The sequence below is a fragment of the Ornithorhynchus anatinus genome, chromosome 17 (genome assembly GCF_004115215.2).
Source record: "Ornithorhynchus anatinus isolate Pmale09 chromosome 17, mOrnAna1.pri.v4, whole genome shotgun sequence".
In the NCBI taxonomy this organism is placed as follows: Eukaryota; Metazoa; Chordata; class Mammalia; order Monotremata; family Ornithorhynchidae; genus Ornithorhynchus; species Ornithorhynchus anatinus.
The window spans coordinates 9,128,634-9,154,941 of record NC_041744.1 but is presented as its reverse complement, the minus strand read 5'-3'; the positions used below and the strand labels follow the sequence as shown (position 1 = coordinate 9,154,941).

The 26,308-nt window shown below is 58.1% G+C and overlaps 2 protein-coding genes across 9 annotated transcripts; both read right to left on the bottom strand.

The window, feature by feature from the left end:
- Positions 1-53: 53 nt before the first annotated feature.
- Positions 54-18,810, bottom strand: FLOT2 (flotillin 2). 7 transcript variants are annotated; one of them, XM_029082081.2, is made up of 11 exons: positions 18,688-18,810; positions 12,504-12,585; positions 8,841-8,931; positions 4,374-4,497; positions 3,404-3,522; positions 3,156-3,269; positions 2,893-3,012; positions 2,398-2,612; positions 1,120-1,303; positions 407-556; positions 54-240 (listed from the first exon to the last, which is right to left on the bottom strand). In XM_029082081.2, exons 1-11 carry the CDS (start codon positions 18,734-18,736, stop codon positions 202-204), a joined length of 1,287 nt encoding a protein of 428 aa, XP_028937914.1. In that variant the 5' UTR covers positions 18,737-18,810; the 3' UTR covers positions 54-201. The 7 variants fall into 7 exon arrangements, with proteins under 7 accessions (XP_028937914.1, XP_028937913.1, XP_028937918.1 ...); XM_029082080.2 differs by lacking the exon at positions 8,841-8,931 and adding an exon at positions 5,930-6,020 and having other exon boundaries at positions 18,688-18,809; XM_029082085.1 differs by lacking the exon at positions 18,688-18,810 and adding an exon at positions 9,539-9,745 and having other exon boundaries at positions 12,504-12,588.
- Positions 18,811-20,751: 1,941 nt separating this feature from the next.
- Positions 20,752-25,646, bottom strand: DHRS13 (dehydrogenase/reductase 13). Of its 2 annotated transcripts, none has more exons than XM_029082089.2 (5): positions 25,255-25,646; positions 25,028-25,146; positions 21,870-21,990; positions 21,348-21,659; positions 20,752-21,101 (listed from the first exon to the last, which is right to left on the bottom strand). In XM_029082089.2, exons 1-5 carry the CDS (start codon positions 25,382-25,384, stop codon positions 20,836-20,838), a joined length of 948 nt encoding a protein of 315 aa, XP_028937922.1. In that variant the 5' UTR covers positions 25,385-25,646; the 3' UTR covers positions 20,752-20,835. The 2 variants fall into 2 exon arrangements, with proteins under 2 accessions (XP_028937922.1, XP_028937921.1); XM_029082088.2 differs by having other exon boundaries at positions 21,870-21,993; positions 25,255-25,644.
- Positions 25,647-26,308: the final 662 nt, after the last annotated feature.

Genomic DNA, 26,308 nt, shown 5'->3' with positions numbered 1-26,308 from the left:
AAAGAAGGAAAGGAATGAGAGAAGAGGGTGGTGGCAAAAACCAGACACAGACCGATTGGACATGCAGCTTCTGGTCCTACAAAATAAGGCACCAGAGAGAAAGTCAGAGTCCGAATCCGACTGCCCACGCCCCGGCCGGAGAGACGGGCCTCGGGGCGGGGAGGCGGGAGATGGAAGAAGTTGGGTGTCCTCGGCTCGCGCTCACACCTGTACCCCTGTGGCCTTCTGGATGAGGGGGATCTGCGGGAGATGAGAGAGAGCCCACGGTGAGGGGGTGCCCACTCCACTCGCCTCCCCCATCGGGATCCCGCCCAGGAACGGCCGCAATGCCTCCCCTACTCGATCCCCAGGCGGAGAGGGCTAGCCCCACATCTCCTGCCGGCGGCCGGGGCCGCCGGACACTGACCTTAGTCAGGTCCACTCCGGTGAGTGCGTGCACGGAGGCGGGGAGCTCTGCCAGCAGGCGGTTCACTTCTGTTGTCATTTTGTTGTTGTCGCCGCTCAGGACCACGATCTCGTCTACTTTGTTCAGGGGGGCGGCCACTTGGGCAGCGATCTGTGTGGGAGGGCAGGGGAAGGGGAGGACTGGGGGTGGGCCACCCACTGCCAGCCACCCTCTTGAGGCTGTGCTTCCCTTCCCACTCCCATCGTCAGGGCTGGCCCTCCATCCCTTCGGCCTCCTCCTGCTCCCCTCTGGCTGTGTTCCATCCCCCTCTCCAACTGCCTCCAGCCCTTCCCTTGCCGAGGTCTCTGGGGCCATCAGGTCCCTCTCGATGCACTGGGCGGGCTCCCCTTCTTCTCCCCGGCCCCCAGAGGGACGGTCCATCACCCTCTGGCAGGGTGGCCCGGGTCCAGCCAGCGCTCTCCCAGTCCGGCCAACTGGGAAGACCTTCCCGACGCATACCTTAGGGGCCCCGTGGCTCCAGACCCAGCCTCATCCAAAGGCTTCCTGGGGCAGAGGATGGAGCCGGAGTCGGCCCCGGACCAGCTGGTGCGTCTTCTGCTGGCCACTTCGCCCTCCCTCCCTGGGCCCTCCCAGGCACAAGAAGGCCCGTTTGCTCCCCACCCCCCAGAAAGCGGTGGGGGGCCGGGCTGGGCTGGGGAGGACCCTCCTCTCACCTGGGGCAGGGCTTCCAGCACCAAGGCCATCTTGGCCGCGTCTCCGTACTTCTGATATGCCTCCGCCTTCAGCTTCATCCGCTCGGCTTCCGCCTTGCCCATCGCCTCGATCACAGAAGCCTCCGCTTCCCCCAGCTTGCGGATCTTCTCAGCCTCCGCTTGGGCCAAGAGGACCTGTTTCACCCTGACAGAACCCAAACCCCCAGCATTAGCTCGGGGGGGAATGACAGAGGAGGCGAGGAGAGGGGCAGCCTGGATCGGAGGGCAGAGGAGAGCTAAGGTTTGGGCTTTGACCCGCTGGGCAACTCCCAAGGATGAAGAGATGGGTGAGGAGCAGGTAATTGAAAACTGCTGAAAACACCTGTGTTTCCAGGCATTCTAGATCTCCAATAATTGCTTGACTTCCTTTTTTACTTTATGATGTTTGTTAAGCACTTACTATGGGCCAGGCACCTTATTAAACTCTGGGATTAGATACAAAGTTAACCAAGTTGGACACAGTCCATGTCCCACATGGGGCTCACAGTCTTAATCCCCCATTTTCCAGATGAGGTAACTGAGGCCCAGACAAGTGAAGTGATTTGCCCAAGATCGCACAGTGGACAAATGGTGGAGCTGGGATTAGAAGCCAGGTCCTTCTGACTCCTACGACTGTGCTCTAGCTTCTAGGCCACTCTGTTCCTCCCTTGATACTCGGCACGCTCCTGGGTGTCAAGGCCTCTCTGTTGACCTAGGCCTCGCCATCTTGGGTGCCCCCACGTACGCATAATAATGACAGTGACGGTGGTGTAAGGTCAAAGATGTCTAATTGCCACATGCTGTGCAAAACACTGGGGGTAGACCCAAGATAATCAGGTTGGACACCGTCCCATCTGGGGTTCACAGTCTAAAGGGTGGGCCCCATCCCTGAGCTGAATTCCCAGATGGTGAATTCTCAGATGACGGTGTCCCCTAAGCCTGGGACCCCTGGAGACAACAGGTCTAGGAGTCGGAGAAACTCAACTCACAGAGAATTGTGGCATCAGCTGTGTCCACGGGCAGCCTCACCTGCCCGGGCTGAGGATGGGAAATGAAGGGCCTTGAGGAGCCTCTCTCATCTCCTCGCTTCCGGCCAGCTCCCTGGCCTCGGGAGGGAGGGTGGGGGTCTTCCCGCCTCCAGGGCCCAGGCTCCCCCAGGAGTGGGTGGCAGGTGGCTGTGCCCCGAAGCCCAGAGACCAGCGAGGAGGGGAGGGTGGCGTCCCCTCCCGCTGTCCCGCCCACCCCCGGCCGGGGCCTTACTTCTCGCCCTCGGCGATCTGCTGTATACGGTGGGCCTCGGCCTCGGCGGGTTGTCTCACGGTGGCAATCAGCTCCTTGTCCATGCGGATTATCTCCTGCTCTTCCACGGCGATCTGCTTCTTCCGCTGCACCACCTCGATCTCGATCTCCTCTTGGCGGATCTTCTGCTGCTCCCGGGCCCCCTGCAGCTCGTACGCCAACTGGGCCTCGGCCGTCTGGGGGAGTGGCGGGGGGCTGTGAGCCGGGCACCCCTCCGTGCCCATTGGCGGGGGAGAGGGAACACCCCAGGATCTTCCCTACCCCTTCCTGCTGGGGTCGAGGCCTCTGGTCACCCCTTCTCCCCGTTCTCCAGAGCTCCTCCTCGGCACCGGGCAACCCCTGGAGGCCCCCCTGGGCGCACCCTGGCCCCGCTCCCATGGCTTCCTGCGGCCCCCCACCCCCACACCGGGCAGTGCCCCCTGCCCTCTCCACCATCCCCCCGGGGGCCCGTCTCACCTTGATGTTCACCTCCTCGCTGAAGGCCGACTTCTGCAGCTCAAAGGCTCGTTTGGAGTCGGCTATCTTGGTATCGGCCTGGAACTTGATGTCCAGCATCTCCCTCTTGCACTCGGCCTCCTGGGGGAGTCAGAAGGCCGGTGAGCCCCTCCCTGCTGCCGTGGACATTCTTCCAGGCCCCCTCCCCCAACCCCTACACTCTCGCCCAGCGGCCGCTTCCCCGACGCCAGCCAGAGCCTGCAGCCCTCATGGGCCCGCCGTACCCTGATGCCCGCGTCCCGCTCGGCCTCGGCCACCCCGATGTCGGCGTCTCGCTGCACCACGGCCGTCTGTGTCTTTCCCAGAGAACTCAGGTATTCCACCTTATCGTAGACATCCTGTGGCGGGGAGGGGCACCAGGGAGGGAGAGTGAAGGGTGTGGTTGGAGAGGCGAAGGAGCCCGGTTCCAGGGGGCTGGAGCCGTTTTGGGTGTAGGGGTGTGCTCCTCTCCCCGCAGCGGTACCCGCGGTACCTTGATGGTGAAGCTCAGGATCTCGATGCCCATGCGGCCCACGTCTGGGGCGGCCACCTCCCTCACCAGCTTGGCAAACTGGTCCCGGTCCTGGTAGATCTGCTCCACGGTCAAGGTGCCTGGCGGGAAGGCAGATGGGAGGGGAACGGGGTCACTTCTACTTGGGAGGGTGGGGGTCTCGCTGGCTCTGCGATAAGGTGGGGAACCCCAGCCCCTCTGGGCTGGAGGGGAAACCCACTTGGGTGGGCTTCGGGGAAAGAGCTCGTGTTGGCCTTGGCCAGGCCAGGCCAGACCAGCTCTCTGGGCCTTGCTGGTCCCCTGGGAAAACTGAGGCGAGGAAAAGGAGGAAGAAGAGAGGAAACGGCTTTGGGCTCTTTGGAAGAGAGAAGTTCAGGTGGCCTAAAAGAGAAAGCTCAAGCCTGGGAGTCAGAATGACCTGGGTTCAAGTCCCTGCCTCTGCCACCCCTCTGCTATGTGACCTTGAGCCAGGTCCTTAATTTCTCTGTGCTCAGTTACCTCATCTGTAAAATGGGGATTAAATCCCTCTTCCTCCGATTTAGACTGTGAGTCCCTTGAGGGACTGTGTCTGACCAGATGATCTTACATCTGCTCCAGGACTTAGTACAGTGATACACCAATTATTATTAATATTCCCCACTAGCCTGGAAAAACATTGAGGGTGGGCGGAGGGGAGGGGAAAGGGAAAGGGGGTGGAGGGGCTGGACCTGGGAGCCAGGGGTGAAGCAAGGCAGAATAAGGGCTCTGAGCAAGTAGTCCTTTTTTCCCAAAACTGAAAAAAGAAGCCTAAACTGGCTGCGGGCTCCCTCGGCCTGAGTGGCTCCTCTCTGCCAGGCTGTTATCTGGTCAGTCTTCCCTCGGTCGTCTCCCTGCCCCGCCCCCAACCGCCCCCCCCACCCCGGCCCCTGCTGACCACCAAGGGAGCAGCTAAGGGTCCCCAGGCCCCACTCACCGAGGATGGAGCGCAGGTGCCCTTCCAGCGTCTGCAGGACCACGTTCTTGACATCCTGGACGTTCTTCCCGAGGAACTGCTCGCAGGCCACAGCCAGGAGCTCCTTCTCCGTCATGATCTTCACCTGCAGGCAGGAGAGGGCGGTGGGGTGGGGCGGGGTGGTCCGCAGGCCCACAGCGAGCCGGGGTGGGGAGAGGGGCATGGGAGGGGCAGGGGACGTGCAGCAGAGGCAGAGAAGGTGGTGGCTGTCAGTGTCTCTACATGGGTGGCACTGGAGCATCCCTCATACTCCCCTGTTGCAGCACGGGGAGGGGAAGCCCCATGGGTGTCCCAGGATGGGAACCCAGTGCCCAGCTTCGACCCAATGCCCCCTGGGCCTGCCCATTGAGGACCCACTCTCCCAGCACCTCCTATGATGCCCCCCTGCCCATCTGCTCCGGTTCCTGGTCCTCGGTTCCTGGCAAGAGAGGAAGAAGAGGAGGAAGAGGAGGAAGAGGAGAAGAAAGAGGAGGAGGAGGCAGAGGAGTGGCTTCCGCATAATAAATTCACTGGAGTTGCCAGCTCCTGCCTGGGTCCGCTCCTGTCCTCGCCCTAGTGGCCTGGGAGCTGCCCTTTCCCCTCACTCCCTCCCCCAGGAGGGGGGCTCGGTCTCCTCCCCATTTCTGCCTGGGTAAAGGCCCAAAGTTGGGGTCCCAGCGGGAGCCTCGGTTCTGCTGCCTGTCCATCCACTGTGCCACGTCCCTGCTGGGCCCTGTGGTCTGGGAGGTGGTCACCTGCCCTCTGCTCAGCTACCCTCCCTGCTCAGGCTCCTGCCAAGGGCCCACCACCGGCCTCCTGGGCCTGCACTTCCCCAAAATGGGCTCATGAGAGAGACAGATGCAGAGACAGAGAGATAGACAAGGCCGAAAGAGAGCAAGAGAGAGCGACAGAGAGAGAGAGAGACCCACACAGAACAGGCCAGTCTAGAAAGAGCCCAGGGCTCACAGGGAGAGGCAGGGACTCAGAAACGGGCAGGAACTGCCCACGGACAGATGCAGAAAGAGAGAGAGAGAGAGAGCAGGAAGGGGCGGAGGGAAAGAGTGGTTCCCGGTCCGAGCAACCCCGCTCTCCCTTGGTCTCTCCCCAGCTCCTCAAACGGTTCCGGGCTCCACGGCCGCTGACCCCTGTGGAAAACGGGCGGTTAGAAGGGCGGGGACCCCGAGCCTCCGTCGTCCTGGCCCGCCCCCATCTTGAGGCCCACTGCGACTGTGTGGACCCGGGGAGAGAAGGCACGTTGGGTTAGTCTTCCTGAGTCCCGGCTGGCACGCGGGGCTGAGGGCTGAGGGGTGGGGGCAGTGAGCAAGCGAGAGGGTTAAAGCCGGAGACACGGAGGGCGTGGGGCCGCTCACCTGGGCACCGTGGGACCGAGCCGGGGCCGGGGCCGGGACGGGGGAGGCCGAGGGAGACCCCGGCCACGGCCGGGCCGGGCGGCTTCCTTCGGCCCGTCAGCTCCTCCGGTCGAGCGCCCTGGGCCCCCCACCCACTGTCCGCGGGCCGGGAGGGCTGAGGTACCCTACCTGGGCCACGCCAGTCACAGTTAGAGCTACCCCCTCGGCCGTCTCTACATCCTCACACCGGGGCTGTAGCGTCATTATCTCTAGGGAAATCCTGTCAAGAAACGCAAAACAGTTGCATGTGTCCCGTGGGAAGGGGCCCCTGGGGGGTGACGGATGGGAGGGGCCGGCCCGTCCTCCTTGGACCCCCTGCTCCAGTTGGGTAGGGTCAAGGGTCAAGGCCCGAGCGGGGTTTAGAGCCAGATTGGACCCCGGGGGTCGGGGGCCGGGGCCAGGCTGGGGGTGCGCGACGGCGACTCCGAGTGGAGGAAGCCGGGAACCAGGACCCATCGGGCTCAGGGGTCCGGGAGCCCCAGGGCTGGAGGTAGACGGAGGAGAAAGCACAGGCACAGACAGGCCGGCCCTCACTGGGCCCCCGGGGACGTGATGAACAGGTGAGGTGAGTGCCCTCGGGACGTCCGGGGCCGCCAGGGGGCGCCACCACCCCACCGCCAGTCCTTTGAACCTTGGGGCAGCTGGGGCTGGTTGGGGCGGGGCGGGGGGGGGGGGGGTGTCCTGGCACCAGGAGCGGGGTTCATTCGGGCTGCATCCTGGGATCCTTAGCTGCTCTGCACCAAACTGGAGCCCCTCGGGCCCCTCCTGAGCAGTCAAGGATTTGGGGTGAAGTTTGGGGGAATCTCCCAAGCTTTACGGCCTTGGGCAAGTCACTTAACTTCTCTGCCTCTATTTCCTCAACTGTAAAGTGGGATTCAGTAACTGTTCTTCCTCTTACCAAGACTGTAAGCCCTGTGTGGGACAGGGACTGTATCCAACCTAGTTACCAGAGATCTACCTCTTAGTACCCTGCTTGGCACATAGCAAGTGCTTAACAAATACTATCATTATTATTATTATTATCATTATATAGAGCATGGGTCTGGGAGACAGAAGGACTTCAGTTCTAATCCCGGCTCTACCACCTGTCTGTTGTGTGACCTTGGGCAAGTCACTTCACTTCTCTGTACCTCAGTGACCTCATCTGTAAAGTGGGAATTGAGATCGTGATCGCACTCGAAACAGGGTCTGCGTCCAACCCAATTTGCCTGTATCCTCCCCAATGCTTAGTAAAGTGCCTGGCACATGCTTAACAAATACCACCGTATTTATTATTATTATTAATAATAAGAGACAAGCCAAGAGACAAGAGGCTTCTAGAAACTAGAGGACTTAAACCTCTGGCTCTTCTGCCCAGAGTGGTGTGACGGGATTAATATTCAGAGCCCTACTGCCAGCTCTCAGGGAAGAGGCAGTGTGGCCTAGTGGAAAGAGCATGGAACTGGAAGTCAGAAACCCCAGGTCCCAACACCAGCTCTTCCACTGCCTTGCTTTGTGATCTTGGTCAAATCACTTAACCTCTCTGGGTCTCAGTTTCATCTGTATAACAGGAATAACAATATTGTCCCTGCCTAGTAGGGCTTTTGAAAGGTTACAATAAATAATCAATGTTACTAATTACGTGAAGAGAAGCAGCATGGCCTAGTGGATAGAGCCCAGGCCTGGGTATCAGAAGGACTGGGTTCTAATCCTGGCTCTGCTGCTTGTCTGCTGTGTGGCCCTGGGCAAGTCACTTCACTTTTCTGTGGCTCAGTTCCCTCATCTGTAAAATGTCGATTAAGACTGTGAGCCCCATGTGGGACAGGGACTGTGTTCAATTGATTCACTTGTATCTACCCCAGTGCTTAGTTCAGTGCCTGGCACATCTAATTACTTAAATACCTTTTTTTTCTTTTTTTTTAAGTCACTTAACTTCCAGGGCCTTGGTTCCCCCCAAACCGAGAGAGAATATAGTTGTTTGAAGGGTGTCCTGCAGAGAGAGCATACACTTGTTCGAGCGTCTGTCTCCTTGGGAATTAACTCATCCTTCTCATGCTGTTGTGAAGACAATATTAAATGACTGGAATGAAAGCCCCATAAATGATATTGATGCCCATCTCCCCCGCTAGACTGTAAGCTAGCTGTGGCAGAAAATGTGTCTGCTACCTCTGTTGTATTGTACTCTCTCAAGGACACAGTACAGAGCTCTGAACATGGTAAGTCCTCGATAAATACCACTGACTGATTGATCCACTTTAATCAATACAAGGGCAACCCACCTTCTAAGCATTAACTTGTTGGGGGGGCTAATTATCTCATCATTGCCCTTGTGGGGAAATATCGGGCTAATTCTATTCGGACAGACCGCTGACTTTGAGCAGCCCAAGGTGACGGGGCATGTGTGGAACTCAGGAAGCAGTGGATAGAGCCCGGGCCTGGGAGTCAGAAGGCCATGGGTTCTAATCCCGACTCCACCACTCGTCTGCCGTGTGGCCTTGGGCTGGTCAATTCACTACTCCGAGGCTCAGCTCCCACATCTGTAAAATGGGGATTAAGACTGTGAGACCCATGTGGAACAGGGACGGTGCCCAACCCGATTTGCTTCTATCCACCCCAGCGCTCAGTACAGTGACTGGCACAGAGTAAGCGCTTTAACAAATACCGCAGTTATTATTATTACTACTGTTAAGTCAGGACCAGGCGGGGGCTTGTCCGTGCCGTGCTTTCAGGGCCAACCACCAGGGCCGCCGCTCCCCAATCCGTCTGCCTGTCCCTGAGACCCCAGGCCACCCCTCTGCCCCTGCCTCCCCCTTTTAGTCTCCGCGTCGGGTCCCATCCGCCGGTGGTCCGCGTGGCCGGCTGGGATGGGGGAGGCGAGGCCCTTGACGTCAGCTACCCAAATGGAGCGGGGTCGGGGGAGGCCGGGCCCCGAGGGGTCCCGCCTGGGATTGTCCTTCTCCGGCTGCGGCCGCCGCGGCCCAGAATGGGATCCGAGGGGCCGGGGGGGAGGGGGAAGAGAGAGGGTTCGACGCAGACGGAGGAAGCGGCTATAGGTCATTACCTGTGCGACCCCTGTCACGTATAGCGGGACCCCCTCCGAAGTCTCAATATTCTCACAGCGACAGAGGATGGTCATGACCTCCAGAGACAGTCTGAGCAGCGGTGGCGGGGGTGAGGGGAGGGGGGGGACACAGCAAACACACAGCGGTTACCGGAGACAGACGGATATTCCACGGCCGGGGGTAGGGGGGGCCGCTCTCCCCGCCCGCCAGGAAGCCCAAAGCGGGAAGATGTCAGAGGAGAGTGGGGGACAGAGGGAGACAGATGGCTGGGCCTGGGGCGGGACTCCCCACTTTCCCCCCATTTTGTAGCGAGTGCCCGACTCAACTCAGGAAGGCTCGGCAAAGCAGTCCTTCCTGAACGGGGGCAGGGGGCTGGGGCTCTCCAGAAGGACCGGGGTGGCGGATGCTGGTGACTCTCACCCAGTATCCTTGATGATTCTGAAACCCGCTGTCCTGCTGGGCTCGCTGGGAGTGTCTGGTGGAATGGGCCAGAGAGGTTTTGCCCACTGGGTACTGGGGAGGGACAGGTGGGAGGGCTGAAGGTGGAGAGGCACAAACCGGCTCCTCCTTCAAACCGAACCCATTCCCAATATAGGAAAGCGCCTCTGCTCCCTAGGGCCCCGACCTCTCTTTTCTGCCCTCTGGGAGACTAAAGAATATAGAATCAATCAATCAGAGGTATTTATTGAACGCTTACCGAGCACAGAGCACTGCAGAACGTTTAGTGCTTGGGAGAGTACGACGTAACAGAGTTGGTAGATTCGTTCCCTTCCCGCCACGAGCTCACAGACTCGAGGGAACCCCAACTCCAGTTACTGAGGCTCAAGGCCCTGAGCATTTAAGGGGTCAGACGGCTCTGGGGTCTCCATTTCAAAACACGGGCGCTTGGACGTGGGGCTCGATCCTTCTCAAGAGAAAAGAGAAGAATCCACAAATAGGTAACGTAGGAAGCCTGGGCCAGTTTTTCATTCTCTCACTCTGCGGGGCGGGCCGGAGCCTGTCGGGGGCCGTCTACAGACAGGTCCACAGGGCGGAATCTGGACAGTCATCCTGGATCAGAATTTCTTTTCGGACCTCCCTCTCTCCCCTCCCACTCCCTAACCCCGGCCTCCTGCTGCCCAATTTAGGGGTTTCCAGCTGCCAGGGTTCTATACTTGTCAGCTGATGCTGGCTCGTCTTCCCCAGTGGATGTGAGCTCCTTGAGGGCAGGGCTTACATCACAGGCTTCTGGTGAACGTTGGCCAGACATCTGGTGTCGAATCCAGGCTATGGCGTAGGCGGCCAGTCCGAGTTAGAGCTGGTCTGTAGGTGACCCTTGGGACAGATGTGTTTGAGTATAACCACCTCCCAGGCCTGGTAGTGCCTCTGGAAATCAGGTCCAGCCTCTTCTGGCTTGATCTGGAGTGACCGATGTAGGGACCCGGTCCCCTTTATCTGGAGGGCTACCACAAGGGATTCTGGACCCAACCCAGGTCGGCCGGGGCCCGAGGGCTCATTCGCCACAGGTCGGCCCCGACTGGACTTGACCCTCTCTCCCCACGACCCGCAGGCCCGGACTGACTGGAGGCTCGGGGTCCTGGACCCGCCTGGCTGGAGCCGCTGCCGGCTCTGCGCTGCCCTGGGCCGATCCCAGGCTCGGACCGGGTCCGTCTGCCCTTCTGGGAGGCCTCCATGAGGCCGAGCCTGTGCCAGGTGGCCCGGAGAAGGAGGGGCCGGCCACCTGACCATCCGACCGGGATAAACTGCAAGAGGGCTGCCCCGGCTTGCAGACTTCCTGCTCTGACTGCCATCCAGACGCTGCCCAGTTCCGGCCCAGGGCCTGGGATGTCTGAGAGAAACCTGTGGTGAGGGCTGGGTCTCCGGGGCCGCCCCGCTCCACACTCTCGGCTCTAGCAACGAGGAATCCAGCTCAGCCCCAAGGGCAGGCAAAGGGTTCTCCAGGGAGGAGAGGAGGGTGGTGGGGGAGGAGCCAGGAGTCTTCAGCCCGGGGGAGGGGGGTGGCGATGCCAAGGGGACCAGGAGCCGAGACCCCTGTGGCGAAGGGCATCAACAGGAAGGATTCCGCTTAGACAGAAGAGAGGACTTCCCAGCTCTTGGTGGGCACCCCCAAGCCAGGCTGAAAAATCCTTTTTGGAGCAAGACCTGGCAGCCGCTTACTTTTTCTCAGACCTCCCTCTCACTCCCCTCCCCACCCCCGAACCTGGCTCCCTCTGCCAGGGTTCTACATTTGTCAGTTGACGCTGACTCGACTGCCCCAGCAGATGGAAGCTCCCTGAAAGCAGGGATGGAGATAAGGCCCAGCCCGGAGGCAGAGGGAAGGATGAGGTGGACTCTGCAAGTCCCTTTGGGCTTGAGAAACCCTATGCGCCACCATTTCGGATTCCCCTTGGACAGCCACCCCCCAAGACACCGCCGGGCCTGCAGTTAGGGGGAAGGGACGACAGCGGGGCAACGGCATTGAGATGGAGTGGTGCGGTGCGGGGAGGGTCAGGGCCGACTCCAGGTCCTCCAAGGGCAAGAGATGCCCAGATTAAATCTAATTCCAGACTTCTTGCAGGAGGTGGGTGGATCCCCAACGAGAAACCCCCTTGTCCTCTGGGGCGGAGTGGAACCCCTCAGCCCTCCTGGCACATGGTATAAGTCCTGAGCAGAGCTGGCGGGGCAGGGAGGGAGGAGAGAGATAGAAAATGAAAACTGGCGGGAAAAACTCTCCGGGGAAGAGGAGGGAGGGAGAGCAGGAGGAGGAGGGAAGGGGCAGGGCACCGCCCCTGGTTTGCGATGGCTTCTCCAAGGCCACCCTGGTGGTCTGGGCCCCGCCAGCTCTGGACGCTGACCCAGAAAAGAATCCACCTACATCCCTGTTTGGGAACCTCCCCGGCTTCCCGCGGAGACACACACATGCACACGTACACAGTGAAACTCTTCCATCCCAGACGGCCGCTCAGTTGCCAGTCGGTGGTGGGTGAGTCGTTCACAGAAAGCGAGCGGGACCGGAGTGGGGATTGGGAGCAGGGGGTGAGGGAGGGGGACGGCGGTGTTAATAGGAAACCAGCCCAGTTACAATGTGGTGACAATCCCCCCTCCTGCCACGACCCAGGTGAGTGAGGATCCGGAAGCGCACAGCTCAAAGCATCCACAGGCGGGCGAGGGAGCCTCTGTCCCAGGGGCAAGGGTGTCTCTGACAGGCAGGAGGCAAGTGTACGTTCCTGTGAGAATTCTGCCCCTGCACCCCAGCATTCTGCCAGGCAGGATGGGGAACTCCTTCCACTCTGAAGCCAGGCCGAGTCTGAAGGCAGAGCCGGATGAGGGCAGAGGAGGCCGGAGGATTGAAGGGGTGCGGAGGCGGAGGCAGAGGGAAAGCCGGAGAACTGAGCCGGGTTCTCGGGGCCAGAGCGAGTGGGCCCAGGGAGGCCTGAGCCATGCGAGAGGGGGAGGCCGGGATAGCCACGCCGCCTCAGGTTGTCTGACTCAGGGCCCAGGCAGCAGGGCCGCGGAGAGGACAGTGACCCACACTGTTTGGTTCTCTGGCCCCGGACTCGCCACCCGCCGGGACCAGAGAGGCTCCACGGACCCGTGGCCGATGGCGGGGTGGGGAATGGTGGGGTGCGGGGAGCTGCTGCCGTGCAGGGTCCGAGGGAGAGAGCGAGGAGAAGCCCGCCTACCTCTGCGTGTCTGAGAGGCACCACCAGGCCCAGGCCCAGCCGCCGAACACGTACTGCTTGAAGTCCGAGCCGCAGCAGCCTCCTGTGGAGGGAACGAGGGGACGGGGCAGGGGGAGAGCTCGAGGTGAGAACCCCGGCCGGCCCGCCCACCCGGCAAACCCCAAACGGGGAGGGGCGGAGTGAAGGCGGGACCCAAGGTCCTTAAACCCATTTTAATAATAATAATAATGATGTTGGTATTTGTTAAGCGCTTACTATGTGCAGAGCACTGTTCTAAGCGCTGGGGTAGACACGGGAATCAGGTTGTCCCACGTGGGGCTCACAGTCTTAATCCCCATTTTACAGATGAGGTAACTGAGGCCCAGAGAAGTTAAGTGACTTGCCCACAGTCACACAGCTGACAGTGGCAGAGCTGGGATTCGAACTCATGACCTCTGACTCCAAAGCCCATGCTCTTTCCACTGAGCCACGCTGCTTCTCTACACTGGGGTAAGGAGAGGGTCCAAATAATAATAATAATAGTGGTATTTGTTAACTGCTTACTATGTGTAAGCACTGTTCTAAGCCCTGGCGTAGATAGGAACTAATCATTTTGGACACAGTCCCCATCCCATAGAGATCTCACAGTTTTAATCCCCATTTTACAGATGAGGTAACTGAGGCACAGAGAAATTAAGTGAGTTGCAGCGTGGCTCAATGGAAAGAGCCCAGGCTTGGGACTCAGGGGTCATGGGTTCTAATCCTGGCTCCGCCGCTTCTCAGCTGTGTGACTTTGGGCAAGTCACTTTACTTCTCTGTGCCTCAGTTACCTCATCTGTAAAATGGGGATTAAGACTGTGAGCCCCATGTGGGACAACCTAAACCTTATACGCGACGCACCCAGCGCTTAGAAAGGTGCTTGGCACATAGTAAATGCTTAAATACCATCATCATCAAGGTCACATGGCAAACAAGTGGCAGAGCCAAGATTAGAACCTCAGGTCTGCTCCCCCAGCCATCACCCCCGGGATGACGTAGCTGCCAGGAAGCAGAACCGAGAAAGGATTGAGTTCTGGAGACCTGGAGGGGTTTGGGTGAGGAGGGGGTGGGCAAGTGGGGGTGGGGTGCCCCGAGGACCTGCCACCAAGGAATGGGTAGTCTAGTGGAAGGGGCATGGGCCTGGGAGTCAGGAGACCTGGGTTCTAATCCCGGCTCTGCCACTTGCCTGCTCTGTTAAGTTGGTCCAGTCTCTTAACTTCTCTGGGCCTCAGTCTCCTCATCTGTAAAGTGGGGAATGCATACTTGCTCTCTCTCCTCAAGAGACTGTGAGCCCCTTGAGGGGCAGGGATTGTGTCTGACCTGATTGTCTAGAACCTACCCCCAACTTTCAGGACAGTTCTTGGCTCAGAGTAAGCACTTAACTACTACCATAATTACTGTTTTATTATTATCATTATTATGTATCAGCCCCTGGGGTCCTCTGAGCTTGTCTGGGCCCCCAGGGAGGGCTAAGAATGGCCAGAAGCAGGAGCTGACAGTGGACACCCCAGCTTTGCCCTGCCTGTTGAGGAGAAGAGTTGAAGTGATAAAGCTGCCAGGGATCTAAACTCTCCGCTCTCCCTCTCCCCCTCTGCCTGGCCTCCCCCTCTCCGAGGGACAGGGCGGGGGAAAGGGCAGTTCTCCCCTCACCCCGGCCCCTCCCACTTCCTTCCTCTTCCTCTCCCTGAGTTCGCCCCCTCCAGCTCTCAGCCTCGGGCCCTGACACAGCCTTTCCCATCCCTTCTTGGCAGCTGCTCTAAACTCCAACTCCACCCTCACCCTGCCACCCCTCACCAAACATGTCCCACCCCACCCCACCCACCACAAACATGGCTGGCCCCTATCTGTCTCAACTAGGCCCCGCTACCTCCCCCCAAATCCAGCCCCAAACATGGCTGGCCCCCGTTCCCATCACAGGCCCGCCCCGTCCCCCGCCCCGCCGGCCCCAGAACCCTTATCTCCCGGGAAAAACCAGGGCCAGATTCCTTCCGGTGGGAGGGGGGCAGGAACCAGCAGGCCAGATCAGAGATGTGGCTCTGGGCAGCCGCTCTGGGGGGGGTAGAAGGGGACAGGGAGAAGGCAGGGGCCGGACGGCGAGCCTGCAATGGGAGCGACTGAGGCGGGGTGGGGTGGGGCCGGGCAGTCCTTCACCCTGGGCCGTCACCGTTCACCCGCCCCAGCCCTTCGGAGGGTACCGAAGCGGAAGCCGGGGAGACGGCACTGGGAACTGGGCACTGGAGAAGCAGCGTGGCTCAGTGGAAAGAGCACGGGCTTTGGAGTCAGGGCTCATGAGTTCGAATCCCAGCTCTGCCACTTGTCGGCTGTGTGACTGTGGGCAAGTCACTTCACTTCTCTGTGCCTCAGTTCCCTCATCTGTAAAATGGGGATTAAGACTGTGAGCCCCACGTGGGACAACCTGATTCCCCTATGTCTACCCCAGCGCTTAGAACAGTGCTCGGCACATAGTAAGCGCTTAACAAATACCAACATTATTATTATTATTATTATTAACTCGAGCCCCAGTGGGCAGAATCACCGAGCAGTCGGGGACAGGAGGGGCAGGATGTCCGTCCATCTGTCTGACCCCGACCCACTCGGGCTGCTCGGCTAGGAGCCCCAGCTGCCCCTGGGAGAAGCACTAGGGATCTATCAGTCGATCGATCGATACAATTTATTGAGCACTCATTGTGTGCAGAGCACTGTACTAAGCGATTGGGAGAGGGCGATAGAGCAGAGTTGGTTGGGAGTCCCTAGGAATCTTTTAGCCCTGTGGGAGGGGGAAGGCGTAGCAAGGCGTCCAGCAGAAGGGACCAGCCTGTGGCGACCAGTCAGGGCCTCTGGGCAGGAGCCCACGGCACCCGCAGGAGACCAACAGGAACTCCTGGAATTCTGAAAGTCAAGGGACCAGGGTGGAAGTCCAGCTTGACTGCTGCATCCATCTCCTCGCTGACCTCCCGGCCTCCAGTCGACACTTCGCTCCGCTGTCCGGATCATGTTGCTAAAACACCATTCTGTACACTCCTCCCCACTCCCCGAAAACCGCCAGGTTGTCCAGATCACCCGCATGAAGGAGAAACTCCTGACTGCTGGCTTGAAAGCAATCAGCTTCCTCCCTTCTCCTTATCCACTCTCTTCGGCCACGACACCCCAGCTCTCCCTCTTTGTTTCTCACAAGCCAACCTACTCACTGGGCCTCATTCTCCTCTCTCCATCACTGCCCTCCTGCCCTCCAAGAACTCCATCCTTCTCCATAAGCGACAGACCACTGTTCTCTCCATCTTCAAGCCCTTCCATCAGTCAATCGAACAACTGTATTTATTGAGGACTTGATGTGTGCAGAGCATTGTACTAAGCACTTGGGAGAGTACAGCATAACAGAGTTGGGAGACAAGTTTCCTGCCCACCATGAATTTACACACATCTGCAATATAGCCTAGTGGATAGAGCACAGGCCTGGGAGTCAGAAGACCCTGGATTCTAATCCCAGCTCCACCTCTTGACTGCTGTGTGACTTTGGGAAGTCACTTCACTTCTCTGGGCCTCAGTTACCTCATCTGTAAAATGGGAATTAAGAGTGAGAGCCCCAAATGGGACATGGACTGTGTCCAACCTGATTAACTTTTATCTACCCAATGCTTAGTACAGTGCCTGGCATGTACTAAACACTTAACAAATACTATAAAAAACAAACAAACCCAAAGCATTTATGTCTTCTACTATCTGTAATTTCTTAAAATGTTTGTCACCCCACTCCACCCCAACCCAGACTGTAAACTCCCTGGAGGCTGGGGTCATGTACCTTTATTTTATTGTACTCTCCCACCTAATAATAACAGTAGTAATAATAATAATATTCATTAAGCTTTTACTATGCATGAAACACAGTATTAGGAGCTGGGGTAGATACAAGGTAATCAGGCCAGATACAGTTCCTGTATCTGCTCACAGTCTAAGTAGGAGAGAGAACAGTTACTGAATCCGCACTTTACAGATGAGAAAACAAAGGCACCAAGAAATTCAGTGATTGGCCTAAGGTCACACAAAGCAGGTAAACAAATTCAGTGATTGGCCTAAGGTCACACAAAGGAGGTAAACGGCAGCATCAGGATTAGAACCTAGGATCTTTTGACTTCCGGGCCCATACTCTATCCACCCTAATTTTCCCTCCTTTCTTTGTCCACTTGAGTCCATACCCCCAAGCACTTAGATATTTACTCCACAGTCACCCCCATAGCACATATATAGAACATATATATATATATATATGTACATATATATATAAAACCTTAGACTCTGTTGCTTCCCCTACCCGTAATTTATTTTAACGTCTGAATCCCCTGTGAGACCGTAAGCTCCTTGAGGGCAGAGACCAGGTCCACCTACTCGACATACTCTCCTGAGTGCTTGGTACCATTCTCTGCATACAGCAAGCGCTCAATAAATACCACTGATTGGCTGATTTCCAACTGCTAAGTAGGTACTCAGTAAATACTACTGATGACCGAAGGCCCTGGTGGAGAGAAGCAGGGGGCTGTGCCCTTTGACATTAAATGATTAACATGCCTGTCATGCAGATCAACATTTAACCTCTTTGACCTTTTTTCTTCTAGACAGGTGGCACCTAACCCATGCCACAGCAATCACCACAAAGTGAACCTTAAGGATAACTCTTTCCCAGGCTTCCTGGTCAGGCAGCCCTCCTTGACTGATATCTCCTCTGCCGCTCTACTGTTTTCCGAGCAAACAAGTCCGTTGCCTGAGAACCTCAAGAGAGGGAAGCCAGAGGAGCAGGAATCACGGGCTCCGAAGCCACGCTGTCAGTTTCTCCCGGGAGCGGGAGAAAGGGGATGGCAGAGGGGAGGATTTCTCTTCATAAATACTGGGAAATCGATATAGGGATCTATTTGGGGATTAATGCCACCTTTCCAAGTCAAGAAGCTCTCCTGCTTAGGGCAGTCGTACCCTGGAAATTCAGCCGGGGGGCCAGTCCTTAGAGTTGCCCACCAGTGGCTCACCCCAGCCAGGGAGAAGGGCCGACTCCAGGGCCCAGTGGCTCAGGTACCCACCTCCCAAATCCCACGAAGCTTTTTTGTACCCACAGCGATGCCCGCATCTGCTAAAGCGGCTAACGCCCACCCAATCCATCAACCAGTGGTACCCACTGAAAGCTTCCCGGGCACAGAGCACTGTACTTAGCTCTTGGGAGAATATAACAGACATGATCCCTGCCCTCGGGCAGCTTATAGTCTAATGGGGGAGACCTTCCCTTAGATAAGTTACAGAGCAGCTATCTACAAGATCCCTTCACCTTTTGAATCCCAAAGCTCTTTGGCCACCCTAGTGAGACACAGGGGCCTGAGGATGAGGTGGCAAGTCGAAGAAGAGCAAAGGCATCCTGGAAAAGGGGCTGGTGCAAGGGCTGGGGGTTTGTACCCTCCTGCCACCCCCGAATCCTGAAGTCCTTTACCGGCGGGTGGGCGTTTCTGAGTGGCGGACGCCTGTTAGAAAGGATCTGATGGCTCGTTTTTGACTTGTTCGCCTTGTGCCCCGTGCCAAGTTTGTGAGGCTGGCACTTGGGCGTGGGAAGGGCCGACAAGCTGGTTCTTGCCCAGTGGGTGATTCCTCCCTGGTCCCGTTGCCTCTCCGGCTGGGAGCTAACGGAATGAGCTCCGCGCTGCCCAAGATGGGGCTGGGGTTGCCAAGGGTGCCAGGGGTGCCAGGGCTCTGGATCTAGGGTGGGGAGGGGAAGTGGGGCAACGGATCCAGCCTTTTTGGCTCCTCCCCAAGCTTCCCCAACTGGCTGCTGGCAGGCTCCGCTCCTCCAAAAACAGGAAGGCCACTGAGGCTGCTTGCTTCGTGGGGACCCCTCCCCAGGACCCCCTGCTCTGGGGGGGTCAACTGGGGGGGTCATCGCTCAACTGCCCGTAGGGGTGAAAGGAGGGAGGGCACCGAAGGCCCAGTGACGGGAAGGGGATGATGCTGCCCGAAGCGCTCAATAAATACCATCGATTGATTGGGTTTGGGGTGACTGGGGTGGGCGGGGGTTGGATCCCGTCCCCATGCCTTCGCCCCCAGGGCCTCGGCGGGCCCCTTGATGCCAGTCCTTGGGGTTGCCCGGGTGCCCCCTGCCAGCTGCGGCCTGCTCCTCCCTCCCTCCCCCTCTCACCTGACACCACCAGCGCCTCGTTGGGCCCCACGGTGTGGCAGTTGCCCATGGTGCTCGGCTGTGCGGCTGCGGGTGGAGTGACAGCTCCGGCCCCGCCGGCCTCGCCCCGCCGATCCCGTCGGTCCCCGCTCGATGGTTCCCCTCCACCGGAAGTGAAGCCGGAAGTGACTCCCCGGTCGGCCCCCGACGCCATCTTGAGTGTGGCTTTACCTCAGAGGCCTGAGGGGACCATTGGTCTCCCCTAAAGCCACCCAACCCGCCCCCAAGCAGGGGGGACGTTCCCCTAAATCCCCCCCTCCACACACACCCGGGGGATGCTACGTGTCTGCACAATCGTGGCTGGTCCTGCCCCCATCCCCCCAAGCACCCAACTAATAATAGTGTGGGCATTTGTTAATAATAATGTTGGTATTTGTTAAGCGCTTACTACGGGCACTGTTAATAATAATAATAATGTTGGTATTTGTTAAGCGCTTCCTATGTGATGAACACTGTTCTAAGCGCTGGGGGAGATCCAGGGGAATGAGGTTGACCCACGTGAGGCTCACAGTCTTCAGCCCCATTTTACAGATGAGGGAACTGAGGCCCAGGGAAGTGAAGTGACTTGCCCACAGTCACACAGCTGACAAGGGGCAGAGTCCTATGTGCACAGCACTGTTAATAATGATAATAATGTTGGTATTTGACAAGCGCTTTCTATGTGCAGAGCACTGTTAATAACAATAATAATAATAATGTTGGAATCTGTTAAGCGCTTCCTATGTGCCGAACACTGTTCTAGGCGCTGGGGGAGATCCAAAGTCATCAGGTTGTCCCACATGGGTATGACAGTCTCCATCCCCATTTTAAAGTTGGTATTTGTTAAGCGCTTCCTATGTGCAGAGCACTGTTAATAATAATAATAATGTTGGTATTTGTTAAGTGCTTCCTATGTGATGAACACTGTTCTAAGCGCTGGGGGAGATCCAGGGTCATCAGGTTGTCCCACCTGAGGCTCCCAGTCTTCATCCCCATTTTGCAGATGAGGTCACTGAGGCCCGGAGAAGTGAAGTGACTTGCCCACAGTCACCCAGCTGACAAGGGGCAGAGCTGGGATTCGAACCCATGACCTCTGACTTCCAAGCCCAGGCTCTTTGCACTTAGCCACGCTGCTGAGACGCCGAGAAGTGAAGTGACTTGGCCAAAGTCACCCAGCTGACAGGGGGCTGAGCCGAACTGTACATTCCAAGTGCTTAGTACAGTGCTCTGCACCCAGTAAGCGCTCAATAAATACGATTGAATGAATGAATGCTCTGTTCACTACCCCACACACCTTTCCTTATGAACCCTTCCAGCCTCACCCTCTCCTTGCCAACTCTCCCTTTTCCTGCCCCCCTCCCCTTAGCTATTCCATCCATCCTTTTCCCATCAGTCAATCGATCCAACAATAATGTTTATTGTGTGCTTAATATGTGCAGAGCACCGTACCAGTACTTGGGAGAGTACAAGTGTAAGGAGACACAATCCCTGCCCTCAAGGAGTTTACAACCTAGTGGAGGACATAAATAAAATGCATATTAGAGAAGCCAAACTCCCCATCCTTTCCCCTCCAGCATATCCTTTCCTCCTCTCTGCCCAACCCTCTTCCCCTTTGTTTCTTCCCCTCCTTTGCCATACCCTTTCCTCCCTCTCCCTTGCCCATTCCTTCTCCCCCTTCTTCCTCCCCCTCCTCCCTCTCCCGTCCATTCATTCCTCCTGTCTCCCCCCTCCCTTTCCCATATCCTCTCCTCTTCCCTCCTCCTTTCCTCCCTTTCCTTTCCTCCCCCCTTCCCCTGTCCATTCATTCCTCCTATCTCCCCCTCTCCCATCCCCTTTCTTCCCTTTTCCATATTCTCTCCTCTTCCCTCCTCCCTATCCTTTCTTCCCCCTTCCCCTCCTCTCTTTCCCGTCCATTCATTCCTCCTGTCTCCCCCTCCACCCTCTCCCATACCCCTTCCCCCTCCCATCCCCTTTCTTCCCTTTCCCATATCCTCTCCTCTTCCCTCACCCCTACCCTTTCCTCTCCCCCTTCCCCTCCTCCCTGCCCGGTCCCTTTCCCTCTCCTCCCTCCCCCGCCCCACTTGGGCCTCTGGAAGGGGAGGGTGGCAGGTCCAGTGTCCTTAGACTCCTTTAGGCCGCCAGCCCCGCCAGCCTCTCACTGGCCTCCCACAGGCGAAGGGCGGCAGCGTCGTCGCGGCCGTGGGGCCGAACCTCCTCCACGCAGCAGTCGGAGAAGTAGCGGCCGCTGAGTGGCTCGATGCCCTCTTGCACGGCACAGTGCACCGGCGTCTGGGCGCCCGCCGCGGGGTCCCGCAGCAGCAGCCAGGCCAGCGGGATCAGCAGCAGGCGCAACCAGCCGGGCACGTGGCGGAGGTACAGCTCCGAGTTCACGGGCCCTGCAGGGGAGGAGCCTCGTGGGAAGGCGGCAAATGGGCGGGAAGAGGACGGGAGGGGGAGGCGCTGGAGGCCACTGGGCCGGTGGTCCGCGAGAGGGCCCGGCAGGACGACGGCCTCCGCGGGCAAGGATTCCGGCCGAGGGGGGCGGGAAGGGGAGGGGGTGTGTCCGCCCAGTGAGCGGAGGCTGGAGGGGAGGTGGGGGCAGGGGTCGAAGGTCAGGGGTCTCAGGGCATGAGGTCCCTCACCTGGGTGGGCAGCGTAGCAAGTGACCCCAGTCCCCTCGAGGCGGGTGGCCAGCTCTCGCACATACAGCACGTTGGCCAGCTTGCTGTCGGCATAGGCCCGGAGCTCCCGCCTCCAGCCCGCCACGGGCTGGTCCAGGCGGGCAAAGTCCAGTCGGCCACGGCGGTAGGCGGCCGAGGCCACCACCACCACCCGGCTTGGGGCGCAGGCCTGCAGGCGCGTTAGCAGCAGCTGGCTCAGCAGGAAGGCGCCGACGTGGTTCACCCGGAGTAGCAGGTTGAACTTCTCCCTGGATTTTCCTGAGGAGCTGATCCCTAATGGGGACAGGGAGGGCGGGGGTGGGCGAGTGGACCGAGGTCTGAGGGCTCGTGGTGGGCATCGGGCACGGTCCAAAAGCATGCGGGGGCCCCAGAATTTCGGGGTCCTGGGTCTGTCCCCTTCCTCCCTGGGCCCTCAGGGTTCTGGGCTGCAGGCTGGGAGCCCCGAGCCCGGTGGGCCTGACCCCGAGGGAGGGCTCGGCTCACCGGCGTTATGGACGAGGATGTCGAGCCGCGGCTCCGAGTTGAGAAAGGCCCCGGCAAAGGCGCGCACTGACTGCAGGTCGGCCAGGTCCAGCCTCATGAAGATCACCTCCTGGTTCCCCGTCTCCTGGGGGCACGGCCACCAGCGGTTGCCCCCGGGTCACTTTTCCCCATATTACCTCCCAGGTGTGTTGCCTCCCTCCACCCTTGAGGAGGCAGGGCAGGGATGGAAGAGGAGGATGAGGAGGTCCAGCCCCTGTTTTCTCCTAAACGCTGGCCTCTTCACTCTCAAGGACCCAAGGAAACTTCAACCATCTCCTCAGGGTAACATGGGTTGCTGTCTTTTTATTTCAACTACAACTTCATCGACCCCAAGAGGACCTTTCAATCTGCCCCACTTCCAGTCAGCCCTATTTCTACTGTCACCAACTCTGAAATCTCTCCACTGGACCATAACCTCCACCCGGTAAATCTGTTCTCTGACAGACCTCTGATTTTTTTGACCCCTTGCAATTTTTCCAACTCATCGTGCTTTATTTCACCTCCGTACCCAAAACTACCTTCCCTTGATAACCAAATTGATTCTCTCAACACCACTCTCTCTACTGATCTCAATTCACTTGTTCCCCTATCCCTCTGTCGATTTCATACCACTAATTCACAGCCCTAAATCACTTCCACAGTCTGCCGCCTTCACTTTGCACATGAGCCACGGGGCGCTGCTGGCGGAAATCTAGGTTTCAGGCCGACTTGGTCCACTACAAGTTTATCCTTTTGTGCTTTAACTCTGCCCTCTCCTCTGCCCAGCAAAATTATCTCTCTACCCTTATTGACACCCATGCCCATTGCCTTCACCAGTTGTTCTAGACATTTAACTCCCTCCTCAAACCCCCCGTTCCCCAACTTCCCCCTTCCCTTGCCCCCTTGACCTGGCCACCTACTTGATTAAGAAAATTGATACTATTAGATGTGATGTCCCTAAAGTCTCCCCTGCCCCTCCCTAATCCCTCTCCCCTCCTGCCCCTTTTTCAACTCTCCCATCTTTCCCAGTACTATCTCTAGAGGAGATCTCCCGCTTTCTCTCAAAATCGACGCCCCTCCACCTACGCATCTGACCCCATTCCTCTGCACCTTATCAAAACACTTGCCTCCTCCCTTTTTCCTTCCCCGACAGCCATCTTCAACTGTTCATTCTCTAATGGCTTCTTCCCCACTGCTTTCAAATATTCCCATGTCTCCCCTATCCTAAAAAAAACCTTCCCTTGTCCCCATGGCTTCCTCCAGGTACAGCCCCATCTTCCTCCTCTCATTCCTCTGCAAACTGCTTGAGCAATTCCTTGTCTACACCCACTGTTTCAAGTTCCTCTCCAATTCTCTTCTCGATCCCCTCCAATCAGGCTTACATCCCCTTCGCTCCACAGAGACCACCCTCTCAAAGGTCACAAATGATCTCCTTCTTGCCAAATCCAACGGCCTCTACTCCCTCCTAATCCTCCACAGCCTCTCAGCTGCCTTTGACACTGTCGACCATCCCCTTCTCCTGGAAATGTTATTCAACCTTGGCTTCACCGACACTGTCCTCTCCTGGTTCTCCTCCTATCTCTCTGGCCGCTCATTCTCAGTCTCCTTTGCGGCCCCCTCCTCCGCCTCTCACCCACTAACTGTGGGTGTCCCTCAAGGTTCAGTTCTGGGGTCCCCTTCTATTCTCCATCTACACCCACTCCCCTGGCTTCAACTACCACCCCTATGTGGATGATACCCAAATCTAGATCTCTAGCCCTCAGCTCTCTCCCTCTCTACAGTCCCGCATTTCCTCCTGCCTTCAAGACATCTCTATTTGGATGTCCTCCCGTCACCTCAACTTTAACACGTCTAAAACAGATCTCCTTATCTTCCCTTCCAAACCCTGTCCGTCCCCTGACTTTCCCATCACTATAGATGGCACCATTATTCTTCCTGTCCCACCAGTCCGTAACCTCGGCGTTACCCGTGACTCCTCTCATTCAACCCACATAATCAGAAGGATGGCCTAGAGGTTAGAGCACGGACCTGAGAGTCAGAAGGTCATGGATTCTAATCCCAGAACCGCCACTTGTCTGCTGTGTGGCCTTGGGCAAATCACTTCACTTCTCTGTACCCAGTTACCTCATCTGTAAAATGGGCAATGGGACTGTGTCCAACCCGATTTGCTTGTATCCACCCCAGGGCTTTGAACAGTGCCTGGCACATAGTAAGTGCTTAACATATACCATAATGATAATAATGATAATTATATTGATTATTAACATCCTTGACTCCTCTCTATCAACCCACAAAGTCAATCCACTGCTAAATCCTGTCAGTTCCACCTTCACAACATTGCTAAAATCTGCCCTCTCCTCTCCCTCCAAACTGCTACCAAGTTAATCCAAACCTCTATCCTTTCCCGCCTTGGTGACCTCCACAGTCTCCTGTCTCTCTCCTCTCCAGTCCCTACTTCACTCTGCTTCCTGGATTATTTTTTGAACAAAAACGTTCAAGATGGGTCATCCCCCCTCCTCGAGCACCGCCGGTAGTTGCCCATCCACCTCCACATCGAACAGAAATTCCTTACCCTCGGTTTTTCAATCACCCAGCCCCCTCCTATCTCACCTCACTACTCTCCTACTACAAGCCGGCGGCGCGCACACTTCACTCCTCTAATCCTACCCTTCTCACTGTGGCTCCATCTCGTCTGTCTCGCCGCCAAACTCTCGCCCACATCCCGCTTCTGGCCTGGAACGCCTTCCCTCCTCAAATCCAACAGACAGATACTCTCCCCCACTTCAAAGCCTTATTGAGGGCACAACTCCTCCAAGAGGCCTTCCCTGACTAAGCCTTTCTTTTCTCTCCTCCCCCTCCCTTACGCATCGCCCTGACTTGCTCCCTTTATTCATCTCCCCTCCCGGGCCCCACACCACTTCTGCTCCTATCTGTAATTTATTTATTGAGATTAATGTCCGTCTTCCCCTCTAGACCGTGGGCTCGATGTGGGCAGGGAGTGTGTCGGTTTATTGCACGCTCCCAGGCGCTTAGTACAGTGCTCTGCACACAGGAAGCGCTCGAAAAACGCGAATGAACTGAAGGAGATGGTGGTGGGGTGCGGGGGGAGCCCGGGCAGGTGCCAGGCAGACTTGGCACACCTTGCGGATGTCGTACACGGCGGCCTCGGCCCGCTCCTTGCTGCGACAGGCCAGGATGACACGTGCCCCCCTCCGGGCCAGCGCCAGCGCGATCATCTTCCCGATGCCCGCATTGCTTCCTGCAAGACACTTGCACTAGTGCCCGGTCTCGGGGTCCCGAATCCTGCCAGGGGGGTGACAGCGGGGTGGGGGGCAGGTGGCAGGGTCCGGGGGGGTGGTGGGCTGACCTGTGACGAGGGCGGTCCTGCCGCCGAGGAGGGTGGGGCTGGTGCACCTGGCGGCTTGGATGAAATTGTAGTAGAGGAGGACGTAGGCGCCGAGGAGGAGGCCCGTCGCCAGCAGCATCAGGGGAGCCATGCCCCACCGCCACCCCTGACCCCTGACCCCCGCCCGGCAGCTCCAGATTCCCGCGCAGCAGCAGCAGCAGCAGCTCCTCCTTCTTTTCCTCCTCCGCCTCCTCCTCCTCCCCCCCGCGCTATGGCGAACCTCGGGGCTCAAACTTGGTCGGTCCGAGGAGATCGGGCCGCAGGCGTTGGAGGCGGGAGGCCCCGGCGTGCAGGAGGAGGAGGAGGAGGAGGTCGGGGTGTGCGGGATTGTGCGGGGCCTGCGGGGGCGGGCCTGTCCTGGCCTGTCCCGCCTTGTCCCGCCCCGGTCCTCGTTGGCTCGGAACTCAGCGCCCCCCGCAGGCCGTCCCCGGCCACTGCACGCCGGCCGCACCCTCCGCGAAGCCCTCCGCCACCCCCTCCGTCCCCACGGAGACCCCCATGCGCCCCCCAACCCGTCCCCAGAGGACCCAGGCCTCACCCTGCAACGACCTCCAAGAAGCTCCAACCGGACAGGCCGACGCGACCCCCGCCCGTCCCCACCACCCCGACCCCTTCCCAGCTCATCCAGGCCCCGGCCGGGGGTCAGGGGGAGCAGAATTACCTCCGGCCACCAATCATTCAATCGATCGTGTTTATTGAGTGCGCGCCGAGCACTGTGCTAAGCGCTCGGGAGGGTACACGTGGCTCAGTGGAAAGAGCAAGGGCTTAGGAGTCAGAGGGCATGGGTTCTAATCCCCGCTCCGCCACCCGGCAGATGGGTGACTTTGTGTCACTATACTTCTCGGTGCCTCAGTGTCCTCATCTGGAAAATGGGGATTAAGACTGGGAGTCCCACGTAGGACAACCTGAATACCCTGGATCTACCCCAGCGCTTAGAACAGTGCACATAGTAAGTGGTTAACAAATACCAACATTATTATTATTATTACAAGAGTGGGTAGACACATCCCCCGCC

Bases quoted from the DNA above. Each gene is read 5' to 3' on its own strand.
- FLOT2 (XM_029082081.2), bottom strand. From the start codon at position 18,736: ATGGGCAACTGCCACACCGTGGGGCCCAACGAGGCGCTGGTGGTGTCA. The intron at 4,498-8,840 runs GTAATGACCTAT...TCCTGCCTGCAG, and splicing joins ACGTGACAGGGGTCGCACAG to GTGAAGATCATGACGGAGAA. The intron at 3,270-3,403 runs GTACCGCGGGTA...TCCCCGCCACAG, and splicing joins TCCTGAGCTTCACCATCAAG to GATGTCTACGATAAGGTGGA.
- DHRS13 (XM_029082088.2), bottom strand. From the start codon at position 25,384: ATGGCTCCCCTGATGCTGCTGGCGACGGGCCTCCTCCTCGGCGCCTAC. The intron at 25,147-25,254 runs GTCAGCCCACCA...AGTGTCTTGCAG, and splicing joins CAGGACCGCCCTCGTCACAG to GAAGCAATGCGGGCATCGGG. The intron at 21,660-21,869 runs GTGAGCCGAGCC...TGTCCCCATTAG, and splicing joins CATCCTCGTCCATAACGCCG to GGATCAGCTCCTCAGGAAAA.